General features: G+C 33.6%; 3 protein-coding genes across 3 annotated transcripts in view; 2 read left to right on the top strand and 1 right to left on the bottom strand.

Annotated features, from left to right (window-relative positions):
• Positions 1 to 2061: 2061 nt before the first annotated feature.
• On the top strand, positions 2062 to 3986 carry LOC110306539 (olfactory receptor 5D13-like). The gene is made up of 2 exons (XM_021178640.1): positions 2062 to 2072; positions 3056 to 3986. Exons 1-2 carry the CDS (start codon positions 2062 to 2064, stop codon positions 3984 to 3986), a joined length of 942 nt encoding a protein of 313 aa, XP_021034299.1.
• A 3278-nt stretch (positions 3987 to 7264) lies between these two features.
• Positions 7265 to 8212, bottom strand: LOC110289050 (olfactory receptor 5D13-like). The gene has a single exon (XM_021155257.1). It carries the CDS (start codon positions 8210 to 8212, stop codon positions 7265 to 7267), a length of 948 nt encoding a protein of 315 aa, XP_021010916.1.
• A 4274-nt stretch (positions 8213 to 12486) lies between these two features.
• LOC110306528 (olfactory receptor 5D13-like) overlaps positions 12487 to 15446 on the top strand; it is a 17617-nt gene continuing 14657 nt past the window's right edge. Inside the window, exon 1 of the mRNA XM_021178638.1 lies at positions 12487 to 12492. Within this exon, the coding sequence (XP_021034297.1) occupies positions 12487 to 12492 (6 nt within the window). The remainder of the gene's footprint in view (positions 12493 to 15446) is intronic.

Raw genomic sequence — 15446 nt, 5'->3', positions numbered from 1 at the left:
GAGGTAACACAATCACAAAGGAACTCACACAATATGTACTCACTGATAAGTGGATATTAGCCCAAAACTTAGGATACCCAAGATATAAGATACAATTCCTCTATTTTTTTAAAGGAGTTATGTATACCCAACTTAAAGGCCTCTATCATCTTTATTAGATGGGATTTTATATCAGAAGTTTGTTCTTTGGGACTCTTAGTGTATCCAGGGATTGGTGTGGTAGGAAAACTGGGTTATGTTGGTGCCAAATCACATTGGCTTCCATCACTTATATCCTTGTACTTGCCTTTTGCCATCTGGTTATCTCTGGTGTTAATTGGTCTGGGGGTCTGTGAGTGGTGTACATCTCTTTGGAAGCAAGTACAGCTGTTTGACCTGAGTTAGAGCAGGCTGTCAAACAGTCAAGCTTTACAGGTTTGTCCTGGGAGTCAAACAGTGCCTTCTCTGCTTAGCCAGGCCTCCTGGATCTCTGGTTAGAGCAGGTCCTCTCTGTCACTGATTAGAGAATTCATCCTGTGTTCGTGGTTAAGGCAGACCTCCTTGGGAAATCAGCAAACTGAGTTCCATAACTCTACATATTGATTGGATATGATTTTCTGTGGTGGTTTCCAACTATGGCAAAGAGTTTTTCTTTATTACAGGTGAAAACTACATTTATCTGTGGGTATGAGAACACATATTTAAAATCTTGTAACAGATTATGCTGTTTTAGTGAAATGGTACTGTAGGTTATCCTCTAAAATCCATGTTTTCACTAACATTGAGTACTTAGTTATCTAAGTTTCCAGTGCAAGACATGATTTCCCTCTTGCTAGGGGGAGGGGCAATTTTAAGTCCAATTAAAGAACTTTTGGGTACTGGAAATGTATACATGCTACTACTCTACTCATAGAGTTACAATACTCTGTTGGTCATTGTTGTGGTTCAAGAAGGTTTGCTAGATAGAACTGTTGGTTTCTCTCATTCTTTGGAAACATGAATGGTGCCTTCTAGTACCATGAAAGATAGTCTTAAGTTTATATATTATTTTATAGATTTTTATAGCTATTTGTATATATTTAAGTTTAAAGAATATTGATATCTTATAAAATATTTATATATTTAAAACATTAAACATGGCTTTGAAAGTATTACTAAGTTTAGATAAAATTACAAACAAACAAAATATCACATGGGGCTTTGTTTCATCTAATTGTTTGATTTAGGCCTCCAGAGAAACTCTGCATTTGCATTCTCTAGGGTTCACATCCCCGAGGTATCTATGACATAAATGTGGGACACAGTTTGATGCTAAGGTTCTGGTTTTTTTATTACCCTTTCTTTCAAGTATCACTGAGATGTTTTCATAAAGGTTATGTAGTAGAAGTTATTTTTTTCTAAAGTATTCTTTGACATATACAGTAAAACCCATATTTCCCCACATTTTGTATTATATCCTTAAAAATAAATAAAATTTCTAGCAGAGGCAGTCCTAGAGCCTATCATTTTTATAAAAGTCTTAAATGAATACATCAGAAATTTCTGCTTTGTGGTGAGTTTATTCAACTCTTTTATTTTATTTTATTTTATTTTATTTTATTTTATTTTATAAGAAAAATAACATATGACCCTAATTTTCTCAGGCTTTAAATTTTAGCTGTAACTATAATTACTATGATGAGCATTTATGATAATCATCCTAACTAGATAAATTTACCATCATGTGTGCCACTGTATTTGTTATTATTATGTGGCCAATATTTCTAGTAAATAGGTACTTATGTATTTCTTCTTTATATATGCAGTCAGTTTTTATCAATTAAAAGTCATGTTGTATATGTTATCTCATAATAATCTCATAGAAAAACTAAGGATATAAATTATATTTTATAATTCTGTAGTTTCTAAAATACTCAGTATGGTATTTAAAACATAAAGGAAATGTAATGAGAAAAGCCAAGATGTAACTTATAAGAAATGAAAGAATGAATTTGTTTATTACAGATACATATGCACATTGTGTATGTAGGGTATTGAACCATCAACAACTGACAATAGATTACTGACATTTCCCAAGGCAAAATGATTGATAAGTGAGCCCTAAAGTTAAGTATGTTGAAAAGATGTGTCAGAACTTGCTGAAGCAATATTTGTTCTTGGTAGGATAATAATCAACCATACATTACTCAAATTTTATGAGAAAAAAAGGATAGGAGAAAGAACAGCGATTTGGGTCAAGTTTTTAAAAGTCTAACTATAAAATTTGGACTGAATATAATTTGCCTGAAATATGTAAGTGTATTCAGGATATAGTAAATTCAGTAGATAGAATGAATAAAATCTAAAGTAATAGTTGAAGAAAACTTGTACATATATGTTAATGTCATTTTTATATCAAGGACGCAAGTCTAGTATTACCTCAAAGAAGATAATCAAAATATAGTGAAAACTGTAGGGCTTTTAATCTTGGCACACAGACATATCATTCTTATCTTAAGTGTAATAGTGTTAATTTTATCTTGAGTAATAGTGTAATTTTATACTGAATTAGGGTCATTGAATAGTTTTAATGTACTTCTAAGGAAAACATAATTAGATAGTAGTAAGTAGTAGTTGAGACAATTTGGAAGAATGTAGCACATGCAGAAATAACTCATTCCATTTTTCATAATTAAAATTGCTTTGAATAATTAGAAAATTAGATGATATCAAGTATCACTGTGACTGCTGTTTTGTATAACTAAGATATATTTTTAGATTTACCAGTAGTTTCCACTATACCTGCTACAGCAGGGAATATCACATTCTATAATTTTATGATTAGATTTCATCTAATGCCTGTTTGTTTCACCTTCAATCTTGTGAACTGTATTTCATTGTAAAATACATAATAGTAAACAACAAATGATTTAAAAAACATTTATTATACTATGTCAATTTGTGTTTTGAATTTAAATTATTGAAACTACTGGAAAAAATATATATATAGTTCTTTATGAGTAATCTTTTAACCTCCAAATACTTTTTGTCAGCCTATTATTTGATTGCTTCTCTCAATTATTCTATTTCAACTCAGGGACCGAGAAAATCAGACTTATTCAGTGATCTTCATTCTGTTGGGCTTCTCTGAATACCCGGATCTGCAGCTGCCCCTGTTCTTCGTGTTTCTGACCATATACACAATCACTGTACTGGGAAACCTGGGTATGATTGGCATCATCAGGATCAATACAAAGCTCCGCAGTACCCCCATGTACTTTTTCCTTAGTCATCTTTCCTTTGTGGATTTCTGTTACTCTACTGTTGTATCACCCAAACTATTAGAAAACTTGATCATAGAAGACAGAACCATCTCTTTCTCAGGCTGTATTATACAGTTCTTCTTTGCATGTACATTTGTGGTGACCGAAACGTACATGCTGGCAGTGATGGCCTATGACAGATTTGTTGCAGTGTGTAATCCTCTGCTCTACACTGTTGCCATGTCTCCAAAGCTGTGTTCCATTTTAGTGGGTGCCTCATACTCTTGGGGTTTAATCTGTTCCTTGACACTTACTTACTTTTTGCTGAGATTATCCTTTCAAGGGATTAATATAATTAATAATTTTGTGTGTGAGCATGCTGCTATTGTGGCTGTATCCTGCAGTGACCCATACATTAGTCAGGAAATTATTTTTGTCTCTGCCTCATTTAATGAAATAAGCAGCCTAATTATTATTCTTACTTCCTATGTTTTCATCTTCATCACTGTCATGAAGATGTCTTCCACTGGAGGCCGTAGTAAAGCCTTCTCTACGTGTGCTTCCCACCTGACTGCCATTATTATTTTCCATGGAACAATTCTATTTCTCTACTGTGTACCTAACACAAAGAGTTCTTGGCTCATGGTCAAGGTGGCCTCAGTGTTCTATACCGTCTTCATCCCTATGTTAAACCCCTTGATCTATAGTCTCAGAAACAAAGATGTCAAGGAGTCAGTCAGAAAGTTGGTGACCAAAAGTTTATAATGCAATATATTGCCATATGGTTTGCTTACTCCTTCATATTCAGAAATAATTATGCAGAATTTCTAAGATATTAAAAATAACTGAGAAACTAAAACCAATCAACCACCAACAACAAGAACCTTTGTTTTAATTCCAATTTAGCTGATTATTCAAAATCTACTTAATCTGAGGTTGGGTATTAAACTATAAAATAATAAGCAAGGTAGTAATAACTTTCTGGATTAAAATATAGATTTTATACTTGAAATTCAACAAGCACATTTTTAAGTTAGCACACATTAATGAAGAGACAAATTTCTCTGTTCTCAATGCTTGGAAAATAGAGATATGCATGCATAGACTTGATTGGAAAATCTCTTTCTCATTGATAGTCTACTTAATTATCGTAACTAAATGATTATATTTTTCTACTATCACTTACTAATCATAATTCATATCTTTTGGGATATCAAAATCTTGGTAAAATGTAATGTACTGCAATTTGCATTCTACTACGAATTGTAAGTCTTAGTCTTTTTTCTTCTGAATTCTTGCTTCTTACTTCCAAAAGAAATGCTGCAATTTGTTTTTTAGTAATGATTTAATAACAAAGTGATGCAACTAGAACTTTCTAAGTTTTTAAAAAATAAACATTAATGTATCAAAAATCATGTACTTTAGATATAGCTACATATCACCTACTTAATATCTGGGAGTCTGTAAATCAGAGATGCTAATGCATTTGACTAAATGCTCTGCCAAATAATATATACATATAAATAAAATAATATTTTGAACAAGAAATAATGTTTTGGGTGGTGAAATAACAATAAAAATGAACTGTATTTACCACATAAGACCTTATATTTTGAAACCCCAAAATTTTAAAAGAGTAGCTAGTAGATATAGTGTAAATTATAATTCTGACACTGTAATTCATGGGTCTGTTATGTAGAAGAAGACAGAAATACACACATAACTATATTAGAGGTAATCCACCCCTATAGAATTAGATTTGGGATCCACTTTATAGGAAGGAATCCGTATCTGGTAATGTAAAACTTCCAAGCTGTGTCAGTGTATGGTATTGTATCTTTAGGGACATTTAATCCTGATGCTTAGCATGAAATCACCTTTTAAATATATATGTGTATATATATATATCTATACAGAATAATCACTAACAGTCTTATTCAGTGAAATATCTTTTTCTAATTAACTTCAGTAAAGGCTGTTTTACAGCTATAAAATGTACAGAAATAAGTGATGGTTTAATATTGACAACTAAAGTTATATGTATTTGAGGGTAGGTATCTCAAGGTATTTCATGAGGTATAAATTGAAATGAATGGTGATCTGCATTGAGAAATGGATAAGCAGATCTTCATATTAGAATATCTAATTTGTTGGTTCCCTTTAAATCCTCTGTGGTTTTAGTCCTTGTAATTACTATAATGTAAAATAATGTGATAATGATATGTTAATGAATGTAGTCTCTTACATTGATGAGATGACTTGATATGAAGCAATACCACAGTTACTATACAAATAAAAGTCCTAAAGTGCTATGCTACTACACCAATTGATTATCTTTCTTACATCCTTCGTTCTTCAGTTGTAGTCCATTGATAATCTGTTAAACAAAGACAGAGGATACCTTCTTCAAGCCTTGAAACTTCAGAAGGAAAACAGGATGGAAAAGACTGGTATTATGAAAATCCCAGAGACAATTAGGTGGCAGACCTGTGCACTGTGGTATACCTTTCTACCACTGAAATCAGGAGGATGATGATAAAAATAAAAACACAGGCTGGGAGAGAAAAAAATCAGGCAATGCATTTTATTCAAGATTTAGAAGGAAATAAAACATTCTACTGTGTCATGCCTTATTCAGAACAAGATATGGTAAAAGTGCCATCAAGCTTACAGTAGTATTTTGTGACTATAGTCCTGTGAGAGGATCATGTGAGCAAATAGCACATTGGTATTTAAGAATCAATAGTAGCTTAAGAGAGGGACACTGACAAAGAAGTCACTATAACTTTTTAGAAATGATGATTAAGGATCACCACAAATTAGCCATAGCTCAACTCTGTCAACATGTATGTACCTAGTAACTGACATATGTACCCAGAAACTAGAGAGATAGGATTAAGAACACATATTGCTCTTACAAAGGATGTGACTTTGTGCCCCAACACCCACACGGGGCAGCCCACAACTGACTGTAACTCAATTTCCAAAGTATCCAACAACATCTCTGACTTCCATGCCTAAACCCACACTGTGACATAATAAAGTAATTAAAGATAAAATATTCTTTAATAACATACATCCATTGAAGAAATGCTTGGTGCATCCATGTGAAGGAAATGGCTCCATACTCAAAATTAGATTTATTAGCAGTTTATGAAGAGTAACAGTAGAGGAAATAAATCAGAAGGAGACACTCATATGTCTTTGAAGTACTTCCAAAAGGAAATAGTACAAGAAAGCTTTAGTATAGATAGGTATGTATTAAAAGCCATATAAAGGGAAGTGGTGTTTCACATAACATAAATACTGCTCTGACAAAAATCTATAACATTTTGGCTAGCCTTAGTATGTAAAAAGCATGATGCTTTTGAATGTATAAGTTTCAGGTGTATAGGCAAAAATAACTTTTATAATCTCTGAACCAGAAGTTAGACACTGTGGTTGAATGAAAAGTTATAAATGCTATAATTCCCACGGTGTAGTTCTTTCTTAGTGAGGGAAGATAGAAAAATTGGCACTAAATCTGATCATGTGAACTTTGTTAAGTGTAACTGGAAGTAATATTTTTTTTATTGTTTGCTGGAGAAAGAAACAAAGGGAATTATCACCCATGTGTACTCTGATATGAATGTAACAGTATTTATGCTGTTACAATTACAAACAAGCAAACAAGAGAGATGAATATAAAGGATGGAGAAAGGAAAAGAATTATATAATAAGAAAAAAGAAAGGTAAAAGGTGAGTAAAAATGAAAGCGAAATACAAAATCTAATTAAATTAAATTGAACATCATCAGAGAACAATGATTTAGCCCTCTAAATGCAAAGATAACATCATCATTTCCATTCTCTATAAAGTTATTTATAGGGAATAATGTAACTATTATACACAAACACACACACACACACATATTCAAACACACACATTCCCACAGTTTCTAAAAATATTTTACTTTTTGTTTCATTATTTTAATATTAGGAATTCAATGCAAAAAGAAATTAAGAAAATTATTTTAGCGGTGTGTATAAGTGTAGTATGTGTATCTATAATGACTGAGAAAGGATTTTCATATGAATTAACTTCCTCACAGTCTCTTTTACATCCTTATTTCTTAGGCTGTAAATAAGAGGATTAAGCATAGGGATGACCATACTGTAAAACACAGTGACTATCTTAACAAGAAGCAGTGAGCTCTTTGACTTGAGCACACAGTATAGAAGGAGAATAAATCCATGGCAGAAAGAGATCGCAGTCAAGTGTGGGGCACAGGTGGACAAAGCTTTTTGTAGTGCTCCTTTAGTGGGAATCTTGATGACAGTGGTGAATATGACAACATATGAGACAATGATGATAAGGAGGCTACAAATCTCATTGAACATACAAATTAACAAGCATGCTATCTGGCTGAGAGAAGAATCAGAACAGGCTGCAGAAATTATGGCAGAGTACTCACAGCAAAAGTGGTTAATGATGGAAGATCCACAGTAAGATAATGCCAATAGAAAATATGTTAGTGTGGTGGCACAGAGCCCACCCCATAGGTAAGTTCCAGTTACTAAGAGAGCACAGAGTTTATGAGACATAGCCACTGTGTAGAGCAGAGGGTTACAAATGGCCACAAAGCGATCATAGGCCATTACTGCTAACATGAAGGTTTGGGTAACCACACAAGCACAGCCAAAGTAAAACTGGATTATGCATCCTTTGAGGGACATAGATCTGTCCTCTGTTATCAGAAGGTCTAACAGTTTTGGGGCAATCACAGTGGTATAACAAAGATCAACAATGGATAAATGGCTGAGGAAAAAGTACATAGGAGTATGGAGCTTAGCATTGATCCTGATGACCAAAATCATTCCTAGATTTTCCAAAACAGTGATGGTGTATATGATCAAAAATATCAGGAATAAAGGCACCTGTAAATTCGGATACTCTGAGAATCCCACGAAGACAAATACGACTCCAGTACTCTGATTCACTTGTAGCTGCATTTGGAACCTTTTATAGGGAAATCAGAGAGCCCATTCCAGGCAACAGGATATAGTGGAAGATGTGGATATTATGAAGGGAGACAGAAGAATATATCTTAATTTATGATATAGCATATGCCAACAGGTATTTCAAAAGAACATGGCTTGGTTTTTAATCACAGATTATTTCTTAGATCAGTAGGAGTAAAACATCATCTCACTTAAATACACTGAGAAGACATGTACAACCCTGTTAAAACACTTTAATTTTATCACTCAGCAATAGGCTACACTCCAAACTGCATAGAAATTCCATTTAGCCAACTAAGTCTTAAAACCACTTTCTCTGATGATATTGGCACAGTAATACAGCTTTTAAACTAAACTGTTAATATACAAATATTCACAATGATTTTAGAGCCTCAAATAACTCTTAAAGAATATTTCAGATTTTCCTGAAAATTTTAAAAATCCTTTTATTCGTAGTATGATGATTGAGTTTTACTGTCTACTTCTGTGTTTCTGTCTTCCTGAATCTATGTGGAAGCTTTTTAGATTGAAAGTGTATTCACTATTAGTTACAAACATTAAAACTCTAACTAAAAGAAAAGAAATTACATAGATTCTTGTACATCTTGTTAAAAGTATATGCATGGAAAGTGATATGGTATAGAATCTTAAATTGTTTTAAAGTATAACGATATAAACAAAATGCAAAAATACTGAAATTTGCAAATAAATCTAGTGCCATATGCAAAATTTTAACATCTTGAGACATAAAGACTAGTAACAATTTAGCCTATACTATAATAATCAATACTCCATGGTCTCTCTTAATGTAAGGTAGGTTTGCAAGGTTAAATCATTTTCAATACTCACTCATCTTTGCCAGAAATCATCAATACCAAGGTAGAGAGCCATATTTATCTTTACTTGCTTATATGATTGAACAAAATGGCTAGGCAGTTAAAGAATAGACTTACAACCAAAAATATAAGAGTTAATTTTTAAATATAAATGTTAATTTAAATTATTTAGGGAGACCTTACTGGTTTGGAAGACAGAGGTATAATATAAACCACCATTTTATACAATGCAAACCAAAGAGTCCTGTTTTTTTCTTTAGTGTATTAAGCCATATGCAGTGTTTTTTGTTTTTTGTTTTTTCCCCTTTCTTGTTTCTTGGATTAAAATTGCCTTCTGCAAGATTCGGCATGGTATGGAGTCTCCTGTTGGCAATGCTTAGACAAAGATCACTCATGAATGTGATATCTCATACCGTATTTTATCGTCAAGCACAAACTCTTATTTAATCATTTGCAATCTTAGAATATTTAGATTTCTTAGTACTTGCTAGCAAGGCTGAATCTCTAAAATTAGGTTACTTGTTATTTTTGGACTGGCTTTAAATGTCTCAGCATTTTACAGTGTTTGGAATTTGACATTTAGAAGTCAAATTACTTTTCTACAGCTTTTCCTTGTACTTCTGAAAAATCATAACATTTGTAGATAAACACTACATTTTCAACAGTACATACTATAGTACATACTATACTTTTCAATATGTAAATATTTTAAATTCATTCCTGTTTCATATATAATACATTTTGAGATCTTGGATATCTGAGCCATCTCTCTTCTTTTTGCATTAATTTGATATTTAATTAACTTGTTCTAGAACTAAGATCATTCTATCCAATAATCTTGTCTCTGTTATGTACATAATATGGCTTACCACTCAAGCTTTAATAATAGGCCATGTACTGAGTTGTTTTCTATGTACAGATAGGACTTCTGTAAGATCTTTGACTGGATTGAGTCAAAATGGATTAAAATTGTGCCTCAGTAAACTATTCATATTTAGCTCCAACAAGTTGTTTAAGGTCTGTGCCCCATTTCTTTGCACATGAAAATATAATGAGGAATTACTAGCTCAACATCATTGTTGTTACTGTTATTATGTTATGATGTATCTTAAATTTTTAATTGTAGAGCCATAAATATTGTATTACACATTTCAGTGAAATGGCCACAAAACATGAACTTTTTTTTTCTCTCTATGTCTTCATTTCCTGAGTTTGCTTAGAATTTGTAATACATGAGAAACCAATGTGGAACTATTAACAGTTATTAACTTATAAATACTGTTGGTACAATTAAGAAACCGGAAATGGAAGCACGCTGGCAGAGACACACTAAAAAGAATGTTTTCCATGCCTTTGTTATGATTATTCCTAAGCTCTCAGCTATAACTTACTGCAACATGTCATCTATTGCTCATTGTTTTTAATCTTTTCATTTTATCCCAGTAAGGGGAAATACAAGAATTACTCAACATGCACTCTTGAGTGGATTCTAACTTCACATAATTTTTATTTATCAAATTAGCAGTGTCTCTATGAGAATCATTTATGTGTTCATGCAGTTAAAGTATTTTAAAATTGAAAGTTTAATTAATATCATTTTAATTCCACCAATGGTGCATCAATAAAACTCATGGACCAAAATCAAGTCAAGATTCTTACAGATGCAATAAATAGTTCAGTACCTTGTATTATAAATCTCAGATGAATCATATGGCGTCACTGCCACTAGCTTCACAGAGCTCCTTCTCTAACAAAAATATACTTTCATCTTTGAGTTTCACATATCCATCCAAAACCAACAATATTCTGTAGGCTCATTTATCAATGGTTTCTGTAGACAGTCCAGTAAATTATAAAATCAATGAATTTTACAAAAGTTTGACTAAAGTCAACTAATTTGAAATTAAGCCATAAGAGTTTCCTATTTAAAATGTGTTACTAGAAAAGCCAAGAAAATTTTATTCATTATTAAAGAATAATAGTCAGCATAAAAATGTCCTCGATGTGAGTAAGGCTCTGAAGCCAAATTGGGAGATCAAAGAGTGTGTTTTAAGTCTGAATGCATGGCCTCAGGGAATCAAACAACAGCAATCTTGAGCAAATATTTACCATTAACTAGAAACAAGATTACTAAGAAAACACTTTTCCAATTATGAGCATAATTAATCTAAATCACCAAATCATATGGGACACTTTAATAGGTTGATTATCTTTAGTAGAAAAAGTCTACCAATTTATAGCAACCATTGTGCAGTTCAGTATAAATTTAGTGCTGAAAGTATGACACCTTAATTATATCTTGCATTATTTATCAGCTTGGTTTATTTTATTAAATTAATAACAAATTGCAGCATTATTTTCTCTTAACTTCTCAGTTCAAGCTAATTGTTCATCTTAATAAAGCTGCTTATCCATATACACATTTATCTGTCAATTAATAGATCTTTTCAAATATATTCTTTGTGTGTGTGTGTGTGTGTGTGTGTGTGAATACTTTTTTTAATTAGGTATTTATTTCATTTACATTTCCAATGCTATCCCAAAAGTCCCCCACCCACCCACTCCCGCTTCTTGTCCCTGGCGTTCCCCTGTACTGAGGCATATAAAGTTTGTACGACCAATGGGTCTCTCTTTCCACTGATGGCTGACTAGGCCATCTTCTGATACATATGCAGCTAGAGAAACGAGCTCCGGGTGGTACTGGTTAGTTCATATTGTTGTTCTTTGGGAAGCTTGTTAAATTGTGTTATTAAAAAACTAGCAGAAATTTTAAGGTTATATCCTTATAGTTTGTTGTCATTTACAGTACGTTTTAGGCATAACATGCCAAATCTTATTTTGTTAAATTATTGCCATAATGCATGTCTTGCATTGTGCTTTTATAAGACTTAAAACTTGGCTCCAGTATAGGGGAATGTCAGGACCAGGAATGGTAGGTTGGGGAGCAGGGGGAGGGGATAGGTATTCAAATATTAAACTCACCCCCCCCATCTATGAGATGAAGCCCACTTACTCGAGGTAATTGTTACTTTTGATATGCTCTTTGATTCAATTTGTAAAAATTTTATTGAGTATTCTAGTCGTTTCTGTTGATTATGTTCTTGCCCTTACCTTTTGCCATCTGGTTGTTTCTTAGGTTAGCTGCCATGGCAGTCCCTGGATATCCAGGGTTGGAGCAGGTCTTCCAGGTGACAGGCTGAGCTGTTGGGTGCACAGCCTGATCTGTGATTTCAGGTGAAGATACAGCCTGAAAGAAATTGGAGCTCTGATAGGGTGTGGCAGAACTAGCAGCTTCTGTAGTGCTGTGGTCCCAGCAGGCTTGTGGATAGGCCATGGTGGTCCCTTCTATTTGTCTCAGGTTGGAGCAGGCCTCCCAAGAAGCAGACAGAGCTATAGTGTGAAGAGTGGCCTACCCATCTGTGATTAAACATGGAGGTATGGACTGAAAGAAAAATGGAGCTCTAAAAATGCAGTACAGAGCTCCTGGCTGCTGGGCTTTCTGTGATCCCACCAGGTCAGGGGATTTGGGCATGTGTGTCTCCCCTGTTTCCTGAATTGGAGCTGGCCTCCTGGGAGACACTTGGAGCTGTGGGGTGTGGAGTGGTATGCCTATCTGAAAATTGTCCCTGAGGTCTTTTTTGACCTCTACTTATAACAGATCTAGTATTGAGATTTACTTTTTATATACAATATGCAACTATATATTTTTTTAAATTATGTATATGCTGAGTAAAATTTCCTGGGAAATGGTCAATAGTGTTTGTTTATCTCAGATTGGTCCCTGGGGAAAAAAAATAAATAAATAAAGGGAAAAAAAAGGAAAAAATTCTCTCATGTCTAGGTTGTTGAGCCAATGAGTTTACTGGCCTTTCTTAAAACTAGATGGTACAAGGGTTACTTATAATGCAATGAGTGGATTGAAATCATAATCAGAGCTCACTTGAGCCTGGAAGATGGTTCGCAAAAGCTGCTGTTTTGCAGATACCTGATGACCTTGTAAGCAGCTAAATGCATACAGGTCTTTTATTTATATTTAGAAGAAATTGGTTTCTCTTATTCCATTCAGAAGGCAAAAATAAAACAATAATAAAGCAAGCAAAAACCAAAAATAATAATTACAACAAAAATGTGTCTTTCTGAGGGAAAGCCTGTGGGCTCCTGTTCTACTGTCTTTTGTTTCCTTGTGAAGATTCCCTTACTCACTCTTAGATAAAATCTCCCCATAGTCACTGTTACTCATATGAATACATAAGTTTCCAAAAATATAAAATGAGAAAAAAAATCCATGATGCATATTGAGAAATTGTTTACATTATATCTTCAAATGACATTTCAAAGAGTTTTTAAGTCTTGTACTAGAAGAGATATACACAATCACTAACTCTACAAGAGACTTTATAGCATCAATAACATATGAGCCAAAAATAAACAATAGAAAGACATCATATATAGAGGGGCCATAGCATATTCTTTTCATAGAACAATATGAAGCAGTGAAATAGAGAGATAAACTACTAGATGGCAAGTTCAATACTTAATATCTATGAGTTTCAAATATAGACAAAATTAAATTTTTTATTTCCAAACATCATGTGTGTGTGTGTGTGTGTGTGTGTGTGTGTGTGTGTCTGTGTGTGTGTGTGTGTGTGTGTGTGTGTGTGTGTGTCTGTGTGTGTGTGTGTGTTTTGTAGTACAGTGCAACAAGTGAAGAATGTCACAGTTTTCACCATGGAGTTCATAAAGTTCCGACATTAGAAAAGTGTTAATGTGCTATGCACAAGTGAGAAATTTGAAAATGTGCTAATACAGAAGATTTTCATCGTTAAAGAAAAAAATGGAAAGGGAGAAGAGGATGAGAAGAATCTGAAAGGAGAGGAGAAAGAAAAGGGGAAAAAAGTATAAAACATCTAGTCAGGAAGAGTAAAAATATGTGAAAGTATTTTAAAAAGTGTTTAATGCATTCAATCGTTAGGTAAGTATGAACACTGTGACTGGAGTTACTAAGAGTCATACCTTGGTTATGACAGCTTCAATAAACCAGTTTCATCCATCCTCCTTTAATGTGACAATCAAAAATAGAATTATGAAACCAATAGGTGATACTGAGAAAAATTAAAAACATTATTATATTATGCTAGGTTAAATATTTTTTATTTAAAAAATTATTCAATATGCTCACACTGAAACAGTGAGAAGAGAACCAGTAACTCAATTCATGCATCTTTAGGATCTTAGCATGTGGTGTAGATTTTAAGGAGTATTATTCAAGGTGTAGTTCTACCCATGATTGACTCACAGCTCTCTTTTCTGCAGTATCTCCTTGTAGCACAATTGCTATTTTTTTTTCTATTAGATATATTCACCCCGAAACCCTGCTGGCTCCAGTGTCCTCTTTTGGTGTTGTCAGTCTGAAACTCCTGAAGATGATTACAATGTCTTGAGGGTATTTTCTTTTAATAGGTGGATAGAAGAATCATGAGTGTCTCTGTAGAATATATCTTTGCTTGTATGGATCATTGCAAAACTACTAAAGAGCAAACAGTTAGCTTGCTGTATCTACTTCCTAAACCATATTGGGACTTTCTCTTTTAAGGAAATGCGATTTAATAAAGTATAATCCGTATAGGTAATATTAAATATGTGTGTATTATCTATACACACACATATATATGCATATATATACACACACAAAATCATATATATAATTTTTTTCATATTTTTAATTGGGTATTTATTTCATTTACATTTCCAATGCTATCCCAAAAGTTCCCTACATGCTCCCCCACCCACATGCCTACCCACCCACACACACTTCTTGGCCCTGGCATTTCCTTGTACTGAGCTATATAAAGTTTGCACGAACAATGGGCCTCTCTTTCCAATGATGGCCGACTAGGCCATCTTCTGTTTCATATGCAGCTAGAGACACGAGCTCCGGGGGTGGTGGTGGTGGTAATTGGTTAGTTCATATTGTTGTTCCACCTAAAGGATTGCATTGGGGGCCCTGTGATTCATCCAATAGCTGACTGTGAGCATCCACTTCTGTGATTGCCAGGCCCCTGCATAGTCCCACAAGAGACAGCCATATCCGGGTCATTTTAGCAAAATCTTGCTAGTGTATGCAATGGTGTCAGCATTTGAAAGCTGATTATGGGATGGATCCCCGGATATGGCAGTTTCTAGATGGTCCATCATTTTGTCTCATCTCCAAACTTTGTCTCTGTAACTTCTTCCATGGGTGTTTTGCTCCCAATTCTAAGAAGGGGCAAAGTGTCCACACTTCGGTCTTTGTTCTTCTTGAGTTTCATGCTTTTAGCAAGTTGCATCTTATATCTTAGATATTCTAAATTTCTGGGATAATATCCACTTATCAGTGAGTACATATTGTG

Source organism: Mus caroli, chromosome 2, assembly GCF_900094665.2.
Source record: "Mus caroli chromosome 2, CAROLI_EIJ_v1.1, whole genome shotgun sequence".
NCBI lineage: Eukaryota > Metazoa > Chordata > Mammalia > Rodentia > Muridae > Mus > Mus caroli.
The sequence above is the reverse complement of the archived record's forward strand: the minus strand, read 5'-3'. Positions and strand labels throughout refer to the sequence as shown.

Coding starts and splice junctions, on each gene's coding strand:
- LOC110289050 (XM_021155257.1), bottom strand. CDS start 8,212: ATGCAGCTACAAGTGAATCAGAGTACTGGAGTCGTATTTGTCTTCGTG.